This window comes from Oxyura jamaicensis, chromosome 1 (genome assembly GCF_011077185.1).
Source record: "Oxyura jamaicensis isolate SHBP4307 breed ruddy duck chromosome 1, BPBGC_Ojam_1.0, whole genome shotgun sequence".
In the NCBI taxonomy this organism is placed as follows: domain Eukaryota; kingdom Metazoa; phylum Chordata; class Aves; order Anseriformes; family Anatidae; genus Oxyura; species Oxyura jamaicensis.
This window is the reverse complement of record NC_048893.1, coordinates 138,116,112-138,134,434: the sequence shown is the minus strand read 5'-3', so window position 1 is coordinate 138,134,434 and position 18,323 is coordinate 138,116,112. Positions and strand designations below refer to the sequence as shown.

The 18,323-nt window shown below is 43.7% G+C and overlaps 1 protein-coding gene and 1 long non-coding RNA gene across 14 annotated transcripts in view; one reads left to right on the top strand and one right to left on the bottom strand.

Annotated features, from left to right (window-relative positions):
- The window catches only part of MAP4K4 (mitogen-activated protein kinase kinase kinase kinase 4), a 152,911-nt gene that overhangs the window by 10,965 nt on the left and 123,623 nt on the right, over positions 1 to 18,323 (bottom strand). For 2 of the 13 annotated variants that reach the window (XM_035316112.1, XM_035316140.1), the window contains 11 exons: positions 17,017 to 17,247; positions 15,994 to 16,100; positions 14,904 to 15,055; positions 14,109 to 14,206; positions 13,761 to 13,769; positions 12,616 to 12,791; positions 12,030 to 12,150; positions 10,636 to 10,827; positions 8,162 to 8,279; positions 7,717 to 7,887; positions 3,829 to 3,972 (listed from right to left, as the gene is read on the bottom strand). In XM_035316112.1, coding sequence (XP_035172003.1) covers positions 3,829 to 3,972; positions 7,717 to 7,887; positions 8,162 to 8,279; positions 10,636 to 10,827; positions 12,030 to 12,150; positions 12,616 to 12,791; positions 13,761 to 13,769; positions 14,109 to 14,206; positions 14,904 to 15,055; positions 15,994 to 16,100; positions 17,017 to 17,247 — 1,519 coding nt within the window. The remainder of the gene's footprint in view (positions 1 to 3,828; positions 3,973 to 7,716; positions 7,888 to 8,161; positions 8,280 to 10,635; positions 10,828 to 12,029; positions 12,151 to 12,615; positions 12,792 to 13,760; positions 13,770 to 14,108; positions 14,207 to 14,903; positions 15,056 to 15,993; positions 16,101 to 17,016; positions 17,248 to 18,323) is intronic. The other 11 variants (XM_035316152.1, XM_035316215.1, XM_035316117.1 and 8 more) reach the window with 10 other exon arrangements.
- LOC118161269 lies at positions 55 to 1,246 on the top strand. Its single transcript, XR_004747923.1, has 2 exons — positions 55 to 165; positions 953 to 1,246. It is a non-coding gene; the product is annotated as an uncharacterized LOC118161269 (long non-coding RNA).

The following is an 18,323-nucleotide window of genomic DNA, read 5'->3' as shown; positions in this document are numbered from 1 at the left end:
GGAGGAAAAGTATGCCAAAGAACAAATTCAGTATCTATCTGCTTTATACCAGCTGAACAGTGTCTGAGATTGCAGTGACAGAATTTCCAATGGCTCACAAAAAAATCAACCCCTTGATAAAGCCAATAGCTGCCTTACAAACAGACTTGCCCTTCTGCTCCAGGGGTTGGCAATACTTATCTGGCTGCACACAGAAAGCTGCAAAGGGTGTTTCTTCTTCACAGGTGAGAGAATCTACCTTCAGCTGACACTACATCTCCCACCGTCATTACAATACAGCCCAGAATCTAACTCGCAATATGAAAACATCTCCTCAAATGCAGAGCAAGGTTCACAAGTGATTTTATCGTTGGTTCTTTAACAGCTAATTGCCAGCGAAACATACAGTGAATTGGTAAGAAGGTGGCCCTAATGCAGATATGCAAAGCTTGTATCCTCCTTCCTCCAGTTGCTGTCCAAAGTCACTAGAATCCCAGGGATGAGACTGGAAGCAAGGAGGAGAGAACCCTGCTCTGAGTAGGAGCCACTCCGTAAGGTCTCCGTGCAAGGAAAGGAAATAGGAAACGCTCACAGGGACCCACCTTGCCAGTGGAGTGGCTCCATGCCACCTCTTCAGCAGCCACTATGAGGATGCCCTGTGCCCATGGACACTGCTTCTCAGCCCCTGGAGCCGAGGAGACAGCTGACCTTACCACAGTCAATGCTGGGCTTACCAAGGGATGCAGTACCAGAAAGCCATCACCTGGCAGGATGGGCCACCTGACAGCCAGACTGAGCTGCGGGGCAGTTCTGTTCAACTGTCTTTACCTTGATTTTGAAAATTTAGCACCATACTGACTGCTGCGCCAGCTCATGGCTAGCTGAGCTATCTCATTTCGGAGCTGGGGATCAGGGGATACTACTTACAGCAGGACATGAAGCCTGTGCACTGAAAGCATCCTGCTGTCCCTAGCTGGATCCTCCCTGGGATCCCGCAGCTGGTACCGAGCCCCTGCCCTGATGGCAGAGGACCCCTGACAGAGCCAGGCACCTCGGGAAAAGCAGCTGAGAGGGCTGGGGCATCACAAGTCCCTATCTACCAGGAGACGAATTCTCTCCCAGCTATTTCCATCATTTAGCTTCCCCAGTAACTTAGTAAACCTTAAGACTCAGACCAAACAGTGCCCATGGGAACTTCCCAGCACGTGGCAATTTTCTTCCGGTTCACATGATGAGCACCAGGGTATTTCTCTCCAATGAGAAACATTAAAGAAAAATAAAAATATCTCCAGTGTGTTCCTATTGTGTTTTAGTGTCCAGACCACAAGGAAAGTCACAAGACAGGAAATTCCTCTGCCTTTCAGCAGGCTGACATGAAAAGAGCACAACCAGTTAGTTACATAAACATTGTTATGCATCTATTTCAACAAGTTACGCTGCTCTTCATATTCATATCGGGAGGGGGGTTAAATCCTTCTGCTTGTAAATCTGCACCAGCTTAAGCAGCCCTCAAAAATCTGATTCTTTTTTTTTTCTTGTCTGTTATTGCCATGAAATAAGAAAGAAAACTCTGCTCTAAATAAACTCTGCTTTAAAACTCTGCTTTAAATAAATTGATCAGACGGTGACTTCTGTGAGAACTCCCAGCTCTGTTTCTCCCACAGACGTCGTTTCAAATGCAAAGTCTCTTTTCCCATATGGATTTTTTGTTTGTATTGTCGTGTGGTTTTTAATTACCAAGCAGGCAGATTCCAACCAGTTCTTCTACTCCGTCTACCTTTCCTACCTTCCTGAGTGCCACGGTCAGCCGGTTGTGCTTAAAAACCCTCGGGGAGCCACAAATGGAGCATGTTCTGTACGCACGTCGTTAATCTCTCTTCCAGCACCTTTATAACTCTCAGCACTGTATACTACCCTGAGCACCCAAAACTATGTTTTTGCCTCCCAACATCATGAACTAAAGAACTGTTTAGCTACTCTGCTTTGACCCACAAGTTTTCTTGTACCAGCTGTAATAGCTCAGTATCAAAAGCTTTGTGGTCAAGACTTTGAATTTCAGACATAAATGTCGTGGGAAAAATTGAGTTCAGGCTTTCAAACTCAAAGGAGTGTGCATTAGAAGCAAATTTTAGGTGACAATCCCCTCAGCTTCCTAATGTACTGCAACTTCTCACAGTGTGGTAACACCTTTCAAGTATCACCACCACGAGCACGTCACTTCCCAAAAAAGCCAAGGGAACAAGAGAACATACAGCTGCGAGAGCCCTGCTTGGGTAGAAATGCCTCTTTCCTGCCTTGTTCTTCTGTACTCTCCCATAAAACGCAGGACATGGGGACAGAGACAGGGGCATAAAACAGATGCAAAGATTGGCTGATTTCTTAAGGGTTAATGTAGCGTGTCTCAACAGAGGAAGTAATAGTTTTGAAGGAAACAAAGAAGAAGGATGTGTCAGGGTACTAGAATTGAAACTGAAGCAAACATAAATAAACCTAGAACAATTACACATCAGATTTATTCACAGACACTCGTCTGTATAGGATATGCTTCAAACTACCAGATCTTACCCAAGTTGGGTTATACAGTGGTGTTGTTTATAAGGCATACTATAGAGTAAGCTCTATCAAATGATGCTTTCCAGTAGCTTATATTTTTTACAGTGTCAAGCATCAAAAGGACACACAACAGGTCATTTTTTTAAAAAATGTTCCTCGATTCATCTTTTCTTTTTACACATTTCATGGCGTAAGTGTAGCTGAGAACTGAGCATGCAACAAGCCAAGACGGGTGCAGCTGTTCTAAACAGGAACAAAGCTCCATGATGATACCAGCACACAGCTCTGTGCACCTGTATTAGCATAACACAGCTAATGCATTAAATTGTCTAGGTGTGTGTCCTTTCGTAAGAGAGTCGGGAGAACCAGAAAGCTCCTCCAGCAGAGTCAGATGGCTTCTGGAGCCTCAACAAAATTTTGAATGGCTTTAATGAACAACACAGGGGCCACTGTGCGAAACCTCACTTAACATTCCCTCTCTCACATGCGCAACTGACTTCCCAAACAAACCAAACCAAAAGGAAATGTAAATGGCTCAACGCCACCTGTGAAGAAAGATTAACAGTGCACCACATCAAGTTGCTTAACAGCAGAATAACCTTATGCAATAACTCTCTGGAGCCAACGAGTCTGGAACCTCGAGCTTTATAAAACACATTTTCCATCAGCGCACACAAAACAAACACAACAATCACCACCGCCCTTCTTCTCCCATTGCTGAGCTGTCTGCTGTTGTGACAGTGAGAGGCCAGGCCAAAAGCTGCACCAAGCTGCCTCCTCATGTTGGTAATTCCAGCGTCACACACACACTGCAGTCCCCCTGCCATACACACACACACACTCTCTCTCCATGTTATTCTTATTTATCTACTTTGCAAGAGCATTTCTCTTTCTACATATTTATACACACAAGATGACTTTCAACCCCAGTAGCAAATCATGTTTTGTTTAGAAAGATGCCAGGCTGAAATAACTGCAGCAGAGGGAAAGAATGTCATTTTTACAAACTGCACAAAACATTCATGCATAGCTCCCAAACACTGAACAGAACAAGAAGTTTCCCCCAAACCTGTACAACATTTTAGAAGGAGGAAGGACAGGGGCAAGCATGCACAGGGTGTTGTGGGGAAAATGATTCACTCGCAGGAACTGTAGACTCAAGAGAGGTGAAATGATGGAAAACCCACTGACTTCAGTCAAGTCAGGACTTCCCCCTCAACACACAAGCTGCCAAGAAAAGCTTTTTGCTGCGCCATACCAGATGGAGGAAAAATCGTGTTGAATAGTTAACTTTACCAGAAATTGTCACCAAGACATTCAGCCCTTCAAGTACATCCATTTGCTGGAATCTTCTTCGATTGATGAGCGGATAAACCTTCCCCTGACCACTTCTGTCTAGCAGCATCAGACCACTTTCAGTGCCCACTAGCAAGTTCACTCCTAGATGAAACACAAACAGAGATCCAAGTTAGTAGGCAGATTTTCCACGTACTCTGATGCTTCACATAGCAACTGTCTTGTTTCAAGCAAGCCTAACCACACCTAGAAGGCTCTCTACGTTACCTGCACTCAGTGACTGCTGACACCAGAACTGCAGTGCACAAGAGAGTAAGAGACTGGTAGACCAAGAAGAACTGTCTGGAGCACCAGTTTCTAAACAAAAAGGTACACCAACGCTGGAGAAGGGGGGTGAGGCATGACATGGTTACCAAGATTACGTATTCTGAAGGATGTGTTAACTGTTGATTAGGGGGTCTGTAACTGCAGGCTTTAGACAAGGGCATTGCAATAAAGCACTGGGAGGAGTTTGGTCCCCGTTGGGAGGGCCGGATTGTGGTGGTGCAGCCCTCTTGTAAAAAGACAGGCACAGGGTTGGTCCTCAACTTCCCAACAGCCTTTTCCATCTGAATCTTAAAACTAGAGGAACTGTATTACTCCTGTGTTTTGATGGATCTCTCCTAAAGGTCGAGCAACTACAAACTAAAAAAAAAAGTAAGTAATCAGTTTCTTTATACAAAAAAGTCCGCGCATCCACTGTAAACCTGTTTAAGAGTACACGGAACCTTAGCATCTAAAATCAATTGCATTCTTTTAGTGTATATATATAAAATATATTAAAAGGTTTAAAAGAACCTTTTAATACATTATCACTCTTAGAATTCGTAACCATTTGCAATAATTATTACAGTGTTTCAGTCCCAGACCCCACAAACTGTGCAGAGACAGGTAAAATACAGTACAGGGAAACAAGCGGTTTGATTTCCATTACATTTCTATGTTGCAATCCCAATGTAAAACTTGTTATCCTTAAGCTGATAAACTAATGAAACAATAAAGAAAAACTCACGCGAGATAATTACATTGCTTAGTGCCTTACTCCCTAGGCAGACAATTAATCCCTAGATACAGCTAAATTGGTGCTGAAGGTCAGGTACAAACTGATTATATATTGAACTCTTTCTAATGCAGGATGTGTCCCAGGAACGCAGGAGCCTGCATCTCAGTACCTACAGAGTGACATGCCTTCTCATAGCATTCAGATACAGCATTGCTCATCAAGGCTGCCCACCTCCGAGGCACGAGGGACGCTACCTAAATATCGCCCTCGCTACCACGCGTGGGGGAGGTTTGTAAGAGGGAGGGCACGTTCACCCTAACCCAACGGGCACCAAGCCTCTTTGCTCAAACTTACTGCTCTGCTGTTTCTCTGCCTCATAAAAGGGAGGAGAGCCCATGGACACCGGCAGCACAGAGCTTGCCCTGGGAGATCTAGTCTTGGTCTGCGACCCTACATGCCCTCCTTTAGCTGCTGAAGCCCCCCTCCTGCCTCTGCATCCCACGCAGGGGTCTGCACCTGCTGTTTCCCATCCCAAAGCCTCGGGTGCATTTCACACTGCCCATCTCCCAAACTGGGACACGTCCTCAAACTGGGAAGTGGAGGAAGGGAGAGCGAGGCACAGGGTGCAGCAGCACCAAACTGGCCGAGGAAGCACCCAGCACTTGGTCTCTTTCTTGCACCTCCAGGACAGAGCGACTAAAGCTGTGATTTAGCTTTGATATGTATTTGTGCTTTTTTGTGTGTGTGGTTTACAGTTCAAACAAAGCCAAATGCATACTGCTCCCTCACAGTCTCTTCCCCTCTTTGTGCATCAGGGCTCAAGCGCTTCTGCCTCCAACCTCACCCTCTTCCTCTGCTGCCTTTGCATGGCACTTGTTTCTGCTCCGAGCTGATCTCCGCACCCCATCCCTAACCCCTTCCCTCAGCTATGTGCATTTCAAGATGAAACTAACGAGGTACCAACGCTGGTGGCAAGCTGTGCCTGGATTTTAAAATGCACACATTGTCTTTATTCACAGCCAGCCAAGCTCTTCTACCTCCACCCTACAATTAAGTTGTTCTAATTTTTCAAACAAATGAAAATGCTTCCTGAAAAAACATAGGCTCTCTGCAGAGTCTGAGTGTAAAAAAATTGTGATACTGCATCCATGTCATTAACATCAACCTCCTCCGCTCATTGCTAGAAAAAATAGCATCATGGGCCTAACACAACCAACAACCTACCAGATACCAGGGCATTACCACTGCTAAAGCCAAAGGAAAAGAAAAAACAAAGCCCCATCTTCGCTGCTAAGAACCATCACTATAAATTGCCTTCATTTGCTTAAGGGAAAAGGAAGCTAGACCTTATCAAGAAATAAGCACGTGCACCAAGGCTTATGCCACCATCAGTTTAGCTCTAAATGTTCAACAAGTAAGTGCTTTGTTACAGCTATAAAACACCTCTAGAATTTTACACCTACATTTTAAATCATCGAAACAGTCAGATACCTAGATCAAAGAAATAGAAAGCCATTAACACAAATTGCTATTGGCAAAACAAGGTAGATCAGAGGAACTGTGAGTAATCTTTACTGATCCCATACAACTTCCCTCTGCCTTCACCCTCTCAGACTCTGAAAGTTTACACCTGCACAAGTCTCCTCGTTTTACCAGGGAATTATTCATATGAATACATGCAGAAATAGCACAGGGGTAAAAATTCTTACCAGTTCACTTTGGAAAAAAATAAAAATGCAGATTGGAAGATAAGGTGTCAGAAGAGGGCTAACTGACATGGCTTTGCAGGCAAGAAGGCTAGGTCAACAGTGCTGTTCCAAGAAACAAGAAATGCTGGGAATAAGCTCAAAAGATAACTAAAACCTTTCAAAGAGCTGTGAAAATGTGAACAAAAAAAGTGCCCTGTCCTTCCTGTACACACACCATGTGACTCAGAGGAATGGATAAATCTCTTCTTCACAGTCTTTAAAGTTATATGCCCTTAAAATGTGTCCACTTTAAGAGTACTATATAAACAGCTACACAATATACACAAGCATCATCACCTCTTAACATCTAGATAATGAAAAGATTCAGGTGGCCCCATGGATCCTGGCCAGAGAAATTACACTGCGGAGAAGAGCTTTCAGCCTGGTGTTGCAGCAGCGATTCCAGATTGCAGCAGGCAACAAGCACTGTCCTACGCCTTTTACCAGAGAGGGATCCTGACTAATTGTCTGATACTGGTGTAAGTTAGCCCTTGTGACAAGTAGGCCAGAAACACAGGGGCAGCTGACATCCCATACCCAGCCTCTCTGTGTGCTAACCACCCTTAAAGAAAGGAAGGCAACTCTCACACTGGGAAGTGTCCCTCCTACCCTTCCATTTTCCTTCTTCCTTCCCACATAAACTGATGACTGAGGTGGAAAGTCATCTTACGAAACACATCTTCATCAAGTGCTGTGTTAATACATTAGCATCAAGAAGACGATTAATTTTCAGATGGAATACCCTATGTGCATCACATGTACAACACAAATACCACCACAAGCTTCCAAAAGCTGCAGGAATCGTACTAGTGGGGGTCTGAGAGAGCTGAAAAGGTCATGCCAGTAGGCTGAATAAAGTCCGAACCCTGTCATTTGAAGAATAGATACAGTAGTGAGAACTTAGATCGAAGCAGAAGCAACGTATTATAAAAACATAATAAAAATAATCAGCTTTTGCATTGCAAAGAAGTGAACAAACACTGAATAAATTCAGACAAACAGCTGTCTTCAGAGAGATGTTCTTGAAGACTGCAGGTCCTACTGGCAAGTCTGCACCTCAACACCGCAGGAGGCAAGTGAGTAACAGGTTTTTCTTACCCCATAAGGCAGCGCACAGTATCTCAGAATTGAATCTCTTCTTGTATTTGCGAATCTCTGGGGTATCGCTCTGCGGTCGCGTATTTGTAGGATTCACATTGACAACTGATCCTTTCCGCGTCGGGTCTTGCCTTATTGCCTCTGATCTCATTGCTTCACTAGAAAATCCTACTGAAGAAAGAAAAGTAACGGGCATGTAATATCCCTCGTCTGATAAGCTCTGGCCATATCTTCCTTACACCAAACAACCCAAATCGGTAACTGAGAATACTGGGCAAGCCTTTTTATTTTTTATTTTTTTGTAAGAAATGTAAATGGAAAAAGAAAAACTATGCAATCCACTGCAAATCAAATAAAAAGCATGATGGTACATTCGTAGTACTTTAAAGAGCCACTGAAGTCACTGAACCCTTTTTCAATTGTCGTCTTCAGCTACTTTACTTACCCACAGAAGTCACAGTTGTCCCACTAGATGGAGAAATCTGTAGTAATCTGGGGTCTATAAAAGGTGTAAAGGAGGAGGAAGATTTGTGTTTCTGGAGTGTGTTACTAGCGGACTGAGTCTGCAATGTAAATTTCAACTTTATTAATATTAATGACAATAAAAAGCAAGGATAACAACAACCAACATTTTGAAGTCACTACAGAATTATGCTACATAGCCTCCCCAAGCTTGATTTACAGATACATAATGCACTGCAGGCACCACACCTGAACATATGCACACTGCACATGTTACAGTGAAATGCAATTAGCTACGTCTCCATCCCTATCACCTCAGCTGCCGGCGAAGATTTTTGAGTGGCCACTACAGTCAGGCACAAAGCGAGGGAAAGTCTCTTTTTTCAAAATCTGCTTAAATGTATGCCTACTACCTCATCTGCAAGCTGTCCACTACGTTCAACTTTTGTACTTATGAAGCATGTTCTAAAATGAGCTAGTTATGAAGTAAGTTAGGAAATTTGATCTCTTGGCTTGTGCAACGAAATCAGAACCATCTGCGATCAAGCATTCACTTCTGTGATGGTTTATGTTTTCACTGTCCACTACTGTTCATTCTCCCTATTTTGTTTAACCTGAGCCTCTTGCCAGAAAGCTGCAGCAGGTTCTTCCACCTTTATTTGACAAAGCAAAATATTAAACCTGTATCGAACAAAGGGGCTCATTAGTGTGGAAGGTGTAGCAAACGATGATATGAAGCTATGAATATGTAGTGGATAAAATCACTGGTGCTTGCTGAGTTATGTGGTCTAAACATGAAAAAAACATAAAGAAAGGAAGAAGACGAGTGAAACAATGAACTGTTAAAAGTGGAAATGGAACGACTTAAAAACCCTTGCCAGTTTAGTATTATAGTGACAACATTGCACGCTGAAGCAGAATGGGACACGTAAAAAAATTATATATACACAGGGTGTGCACGTGGTGAGTTATACCAAGCAGTACTGGGTTTTTGCTCAGCTTTATGCAAATGTAGTTACGGACTTCATCATCGTCAACTGATCTTCAACCTCTGATCTTTCTAAGCCTCTACTCTGCACAAAAAAATAGCGATGGGTCCTTGTGAGCATATCACTCCCCTGCACAGCTAAATACCAAGAGGCTCCTTCACCACCAGCCGCTGCCACTGCCTCCACTTACCAGACTGAGTTAACTGAACCCTGCTTATTTATTGCTTAGATCAAAGTAAGGAGCAAGCCTATCTGTGGATCAATCGACTGATCTCTCTAACCCACAAAAGCATGCTTTCACAAAGATCAAAGGCGAACGAAGCATAGCTGAAAATGAAATATTATGCTAACTGAATTTCCAGGAGGAAACCCTCCCGCCCACCCTCCTGTTCGAGGCATTTTTCATCCCATGGTAAAAACGTGCATTGCCAAGAGCCCACCCAGCTCACCGCAATCTATTCTTCTCAACCCAGTGCTTGCATACCTACATGGCAGGATGACTCTAGCCCGAGAAGCAGCCGCTTCTTTCCACAAAGCTTCCCTCCCCCTGTACCACTCTTTTTGGATACAGAGGCTCTCCTTGAATGGCCACCCCATGGGAGTAGAGCAAGCACGCTGGGTTCCCAGCTCACTGCTGGAGGTGGTAAGGGGAGGATGATCCCCTTTGTTCACACATGCGCATCTCCTCTGATGCAAGGGGCTACACATGTGTGAAGGGCTGGGCTTGCCCACCTTGGTGGCTAAGGGCAGGCACCGTTCCCAGCAGTGCCCTGGGACTGACCCAGGACAACAGGAGGGAGCTTCCCCAGTGGCAAAGCCTTGCTTCTCCAACAGACATGAGCAGCGCTGGTGGAGAGCAGTCATATTTACACAGCTGCGTTTCAGAGCACAAACATTTTCCCCGCTCGTTATTCCAGAACTGTAATACCCAAGGATTTTAAAACCCTCCCGGGCAACACCTGATATGTTCACCCAAGCCCACGTGGCAAGTTTTTAAAGAGCCAATTCCCTCCGTGGCAGCTTCCTCTCCCAAAGGGTGAGTTTCCACAAGCAGCTCCTTATACGTGCACAGTTACTAGCCCAGCCTCTACTGACAAAGCCAAAATCAACCACTAATTTTTAAGAGGCACACTGCTTGCAATTAGCCTGCTCCCAGAATAAAACAGAATTAAAAAAAAATAACGAGCATTGGCTAGAAAATACAGCAGTCAAGTTTAGTTTAAAACAAATGCCATGCAATTAATGACTCACTAAGAGGAAGCAAAAATAGTAAACTGGCAAGTTTGGCGTGGGACTGCTCTAGAGTTAAGGGCTTTTTACACAGAACTGAAATGTGTTATTTTGGGGTGGGAACAAAGGTGACAGAAAAAAAAAGCAGGGGAGATTGGCTGGAGTTCCTTTGCAAACTAGCTACTAGGCAATGCTGCTATAACCCTACGAAAGCAGCCAGCTGTGGTGTAAGACATACCTCATTAGTAGTTAGCTTGTCCTGGGGTGTCTGTGGGGACATGGTGGGTGTCGGCTGGCTGGAGGATGGGGAGGAGGAAGTGGAGGAAGTGGAGGAGGAATGGCTTTGCTGTAAGAGATCTGGCAAGAGGTGAATGCGACCGGCAAAGCCATTGCTCTCATGATGGCTGGCACGCTTTTTGTCAACTGTACTCTGTAGAAAAAACAGGCAGACTTGTCTTGCTCAAGTGCTGCTTAAAGGCCTATATCCCTAACAACCTCTCTCCTTCTCTCCCTCGCTCTCTTCCTACCTTTTTTACATTTAGTGTTTAAATAAGCTGATAATCCATGCCTTGATGCCTGGATTGAAAGGGAAAGTGGGCAGAGCTACTAGTATTCTGCAAATTTCCACCCTTTCTGGCAGGCAAAAGCTTAGTTCATGTGGTGGACTTGCACAGCCAGTTCCAGTAATGAACAGAAGAGCAACTGTGCCAGTAAGTCTTCCACCACAAGGCAGACAAGCACAGTTTTGGAGGTGGGGGAGCATTTCTGCACTATTGTTTTGTTTAAAACTAACTTAAATCCTACAGAGATATGAGCATTGAGTGTCTGGTGAATGCCTTCAGCTAACTATTTAAAACAATAAGCATGAAATCTTAATTTTCAAACCAGAGGGCTCAATTAAGAAATTGGCATTCAGCTGTGAAATTCAGAAAATGTGATTACCGAGGAAACTCCTATAAGCTAACATGCTCATTAACATGAGCTCATTTAAAAGCAGGGAATCATTATCTTTCACAGGCAGAAGAATGCAGTATTTTCAGAATTAAAGGCAACAACACAGCACTCTAGCTCTGTCCACATTCTCTGCCTTGCCACCTGTTTTGCTTCTCCATTCTCCCACATTAACTGTGACAGGAATTTGTGTGTGTGTGTGTGTGTGTGTGTGTGCGTGTGTCTGACAGAGAGAATGATCTGGGTGGTCTGTACGTCCTCAACTACAGGTTTGGAAGATTTTTTTTTTTTAAAAAAAACTAAACGCTTCCCCCCAGACTCTCCCCCAGCCCCACTCCTGAGAGCTACTCTGTTCTACAGTAAAACTGAACTAAACTTCCTTGCTCCAGGTACCTGCTTCACACACCTGTAGCTTATCTACCATTCTCTCCCACAGACTTTGAGGTATTCTGCATGGTGCTGCCATGGGTGTCACTGGAAAGCATGCAAAACAGTAGCAAGGGGTGAAGGGCTACTCTCCTCTTTGCATGCATCAAACATCTTGCTCATCTGAAATTCACTACAGCTGTGTCTTGATAATACAAACAACGAATATAATGTAGAAACAGCATGGGTGAATGAGCGAGTGGGTTAATGAGCACAGAAAAGGTGCAACACTGCGCAGGGAAGGAAAAGCAATACCTGTCGGACAATTAAGGTGCCCTCCTTAGAAGGAGTCAAGGCAGGTTCGCTCTCCACATCGTCGTGGACGATCATGGTTTTCACTGACTCTGTTTCACCATTGCTCAAGTTCAGTGTTGACCTATTTGCCAGACAAGAAATAATCAGTATGAGATAAGAGCATTTGTGTCATAACGAAATTTCACAGCTCCCTGCCAAGGCACAGTCAAAATTATTTTAAGATCATGACCAGAGTGGAATATTTACATAACCTGCCTGCATAAGCTGCTCTGTCAATTAAAAAAAAAAAAATCATTAAACCCTGCTTCTTGTTTTATTACAAATCTAAAGGAGAAGAGTGAAAGGAAGAGCTGAGAAACTTATTTCCCATTTGCAGAAATGACTTAAAGAGACATATCTGATAAACCAGCTCCTAAACACTCCGCTTGAGTTGAAAAGACTACGTTCAGTGTTTGAAACTGTGAGCATACAAGGCTGCTATGCCTTGCTCATAGATCATTGTTAACTAATATACAAGCCAAGATGCCCAACATCCATTTACTTCAACTCCCTAAGGGTACCAAAAGAAGCAAACCACAGAACTAACACTGCTCGGACATCGTCTGGTCCAGAAGTAGATTCATCTGCTCCTTCTTGTTCCATATCATCATCTTCCTCATCCGTTGTCCCTGACTCCTCACTTGAGGATGAATAATCTGTCACTTTATGTGGAGGCCGCACATCCTCTACTGCTCGCAACTCTTTTGCCAATGCAGTTAAATCCTGATGGGAGAGGGAGGATAAAATTGGGGTTGCAGTCAGAGAAGAAGAGTTTGCAAGACAGCCCCACTGGATCAGCAGTGCCCAAGGTTGCTCACTTGTCCACTACTGTGTTTCCATAGCCCCAGCAGCATTGTTTCCTTTGATTTATTCATTCCTGACAGTTACCAAGGCTTTCTGATAAACTAAAGCACCTAGAAAGTCAACCTAAGAAGGCCATGCAATATTATAAAAAAATGCATACACTCTGAGTCCAAACTATTCTGATTAGGACTTCAGCTTATCCCGCTATACCATAAAGGTATGAAAGACGTAAATAAGCACCCAGACCCGCTTTGACAGAGTGGTTGACTGTTGCAGTTCATTTTTCTTAACTTTGCCGGTTAATACGGTCCACCACAAGAAACTCTGGGCAGCAAGATAGCAGAAAGAGTTATTGATCTGCCCAAGGCACAGCATATTTGGACAGTTGCAGACAGATGATCACCTTGAAACCTTTTGATCCATTTCCAGTTTCATGGACATGCTCTTAAGGAGTTCACCCGAGAGGGCAGATTCATTAGCCCTGGCTCAGCCACACACAACTGTCAAACAGTACAGCCATAAGCCGCTTTTCTGTCTGCAGCTTGGAGCGTGGGTAAAACAGGTTTGCAGTCACTGCAAGCTGCTCTCAATTGTATAGCAATGATTTATTTAGCTGAATACAGTTTAGAGCAAGTACTTCACACATTGTACTACTAGAAGTGAAGGAAGGACCAACTTCTGTGTTTCTTTAAAATAGCAGCTCTGAGGGATTTGGCTGCTAGTGCCTTATCATGATAGCAAGAAAAAAAAAGCTGTAAGGGAAGTTGGAAGTACTGCAAAAACCTGTGGTGATCCCCTGCATACAGAGAACTGTAATCAACTGCAACACCAACCAGATTAGGAAAACATCAGAAATGTTTCCGAGGAAATAACATTTTAAAGTCTTACCACTTCTCCCTGCACCATTCAGCACAGCATTGATACATTCAGGTCAAATGCATTATCATTGGTCCAGCCACAGCAAGGAAGCACAGGATTGAAAGAAAGAGAAAGGTTAGGAAGAAAGCAGATGAGAGAGTAGAAATCAATTCCCAAGGCAGAGCACATCTTATTGTATAAGGTATTGTGATGTGTAAAAGCAACTGCATTGCCCAGAACGTACTGCTGGACCCACAGGTACAAACTGCAGCTCAAGCTGAAGTTCACCCCCGATGACACCATGAATGAAAGCTCACACTGGATTTTGTGGGCCCGCCTGAACATGTAGGGGGGCAGGGGAAAGCAGCTGCAACTTACAGCAGGCTTGATAGGTCTGAAGACTTCCTTTTTCTCTTCAGGCTTTTTAGGTGCACTTTCATGGCGCTGTGATGGCGAACCCTCTGATTTGGATGATGCTGCATGTGCCAAGATCCCAAAAGGAAAACAAAACAACACAGGGATTCACCAGGAAGGTAAAATACATTTTCTTATTCCACTTTGGCATGGGAAACAGACGTGAGAAGGCTACCAAGGCAGTGCTTGAGAGCGAGACATTGGTTTCACTGGTTCATTATTACATTTTCCCCGAAAGACTATGCAAAAAAATATTGCTAAGCTGTGATCTCTACAGGTGCAGCTGACCTCTGACTGAAGCCAAACCAAACTGCCACACAACTGTAAATCAAAGTGGTTGCAAATGCTGTCTCATTTGCACAAGGGATTGGCTCTGCAGTTGATTGAAACTGCCTAATTTGTCAGAAGCCACAAGCTGAAAAGCCTGTACTGGCATTCAGTGTGCCCCATCTGAGACCTATTCTTAGCAGACTGCACCCCTTCAAAAACCACCAAGGTGACAGACAACGAGCATCAAAAGGTGTAGCAGTGACTCAGCATGAGTCAGAGGACAAGGAAACACATTTTCTTGATGACTTCTGCACGATCCATCTTTCCCAAACAGGCATGCATAGCAAAGAGAGGTGTTGGAAGCTAACCAACTCTCAGTGCTGCATGCACAAAGGTCTTTCCCAGTGAGGGTTACCATCCTCCATTAGTGAGTGTTGCACAGTCAGTAAGTTTAAAACCCGATGTTATGGTGGGTGGGGAAGGACTTACATCTCATCCGGAACCGCTCTCCAGACCCACTCTGAGAGCCGGGGTGAGAGCCAGGCTGCGAGCCAGAGTTGCTTGAACCCGAAGAGCTGCCACTGCCCGGTCTTGGTACGAGCTTCTCCACCCTTTCCCACAGCAGACGAGGCTCTATATTGCTGTATCAGGGGAGGGAGGAAAGACTTTGTTACACACTTCAGTTTCAGATTCCTGTTTCTAAACTCAAATTTCATTCTTCCTCAGTGTTTTGCTAATAATCAATCTGAAAGAAAACACTGAGCTGAGGGCATCAACGATACACCACAACCCAAGCAGTGGCTCCCTTTGAAACGCTTATTACCTTATTTAGGGTGGTCAAATAAAAAGTTTAAGTGGGTTTAAGCTATTCATTTTATTAGGAATTGGCTACCTGCCATTCTTATGTATCTAACCCGAAGTGGAAAGTTCTCTCAGGCTGGATGCAACAGGTCTAGAATCGGCTCAGAAGTACCCTGGCTACCCAGGCATAAGCCAAAAAGCCAACACAGCTTGTCCCTCTCAGAATGCTCTCACCCATGCCCAGTATGCCAAATCCGGGGTGACCTGTCCACGTGGCTTTGTTGAGCTTAGGAAACATCCCCTTTCTCCCCCTTCCTGACCTCAGATGTTCTGCATCACAGCTCAGGGATTCTTCTGCCTCTCAAAGTCTGGTTCTGGCTGAGAGGCTGGAAAGTTTCTGAGACCTCTTCACTTCATATGTTACAAACACTTCTGCTGCCAGTAATCCCCACAATAACCCAAGATGACCTGTTGCACCGAAGGCACGATGTTCACGAATGGCCACATTTTTTCAGTAATCTTAAGGATATTTTGAAATTATTGCAAAAGCTGTAGGACAAGCAACTCAAAGGAGAGGCAAGAGGAAATTTAGCCAGTGTTTGTTGGCACACATGATACACCAGGGGAAATGTAGATTCATCATTACGAAAAGGGGATCCAAATCCTTCTTCCTTCCACATCCAAAAAACAATGCCAATAGCTGTCTGAAAAACGCCCGTCTTCCCATGAGCCTTTTCCTTCCAACACAGGAAAGGCAAGGACATGTAGGCTTACAAACCTCGTGGAGTTTCTTTGACCTGCTTGGTTATTTTGCTGCCCACTGCCCTGCAGTGGAGAATCACGACGAGACAGGACTGGTGATCGGGACGTTGTTCTCACGGGTACCTTGGGAGAAAAAAGGCTGAGTTAAACCCATGAAGAAGAGAGAAAGAAGAGGAAGATTAAACCTCTCCTGATACAGAATATATTCTTAAGATTTTAACAACACTTATTCTATGTCTGAGTTAGCATCAAAAACCAAAAGCAATAAAGAAATACCCACAAACCCAAAAGCCTTAGTTGGGATGCTGTTCAGATTTTGAAGAGAACTCCAAGTTTAGTCTTAACATTAAGTAGTGTTTAATAGCTACCACACAAACACATACACACCTCGCTACCCTCCAACTACTGAGACACTTGAAAAGAATACAGCATTTGGACTGAAGCAGGGGAGGCGCAAAGCAATTTGCTGAAACAGCATGAGAATTAGGAGAATAAGCTCAGGGGAACCAAACAAATGCCCAGGAATGGATCAGCAGAAGGCAAAGACTGGTGGGGGAGCAAGAATATACTCGGAAGAAGCAAATCCCAGTGGATGGAAGGGGTTTCGGAGGAGAGGAGGAGGAAATATTGAATGTTTCCTTTTTGTTCAGTTCCATCTCAAGTTTTAGTACTTGTATGATTCATAGTTTGGGTTGCTAACAGATGAAGAAGAAAATTATCTCTGAGCAATAACCTCAGGGATATTTTAAATTATTTCTGGAATATGCTAATGATTTGTTAACTTTGCATAATAAATTGTCTCTCTGAAATAGCTGCATTCTATAAATAATTGCCAATTTTATACAAAGCTTCAATATTGTACTGAAGGTTGATTATCATTAACCCGTTGACTTAACACCTGCATTGTGACCTGACTTCTGAAATACTGTTACTAACACTGGCACAAGGGCATGGTCTTCCCAGTGCCCAGACTATGACATGCTTTAAAAAAAATCATCATCATAAAGAAATAGCACACATCTGTCTTTCTACTCCTTACCCTTGGAGGCACCTCGTCACTGTCTGATCTAGCCCAAGCCTTTTGGGTGGGGTCGGGTACCTCCGACTTAGAGTCAGAACTCTGATTTAGCACTTCACTGCGTGAAGGTGGATATGGGTCCTGGGAACGAAGATGGTGATGAGCAAATTTGGGAGAAGGGTCACTGAAGGAATGGGATCGCGAGACAGGGGAAACATTGTTCTTGAGAGATGCCAGATGGGACCACTGTACCTTACAAGAAAACAAAACATAAAACATTCAATGCGCTCAGTATAACTGGCTGTCCAATTAACACAGAATAAAGGCAGGTGGGGTGGGCAGAGACAAATTGGTTATGGCATTAGGTAAGCGTGGGGTGGAATCAATGCATTTTAAAGCAAGGCAAGCGCCCAAAGAACGTAACAGACTGAAAATACAGCACATATGCAATTTTGTGAGATACGCTCTCCACATACACGTACACTAGTGCCCAGAAGAAAAGGGGACCTAATATCTGCACCATGAGCCTGGGTCCAAAGGCCACCCAAAACAGGAGTCATCATCTGTTCCCCAGTCTTCCGTGGGCTTTGGACAGGTCTCATGGCAGCACTGATGGGTTGGGGAATTTGAGGCAGATATCCAATTGAAGAAATGTGCAAAATTAAAGAATGCTATAAAGTGTGCAAACCAACAGACATTTATGTTATCTAGGAAATTTGGAAACTAAATACAGTTCCAAACTTTTGGAGAACAGTTGTGACACAAAAGCCTTTATTCCTTTATAGTCATTGCAATATATATATATATAAAAAGGCATAATATATATTGTATATTGTATATAGTATACATATGGACAATGCATATTATACATATACCATATATGTACCATACACTGTACATATATACATATTTATTCACAAACTAAGCACACACGTACACACACACATATTCAATTACAGATGCACTAAGAAGGCACAACAGTGACTCCAGAGCTACAAATCCATTGGGGTTTCCTTTGAAATACATACTGACCCTTCAGCTACTCCTTCTTTGTGCATAAACCCATGTTTCTAGTTTAATTTCTGAAGCTAAGGAGGAGGAAGTGTCATAACTGAGGAACGTACTGCTTTTGCACCTAGTAATTAATCAAGATTTCACTTTCAACCTCAGTTTCAGTAGGCTGGTTGTATTTGTTTTTATATGATTATTATTTCCTCAATTTTCATACACACAGCTGTTGAAGTGCCTGATTATTCTTAATATGAGTGGAAGATCAGACTTTAAAAGTAACTGGCACAGAGAGCATGAAGATGCAAGTCCAATATTTT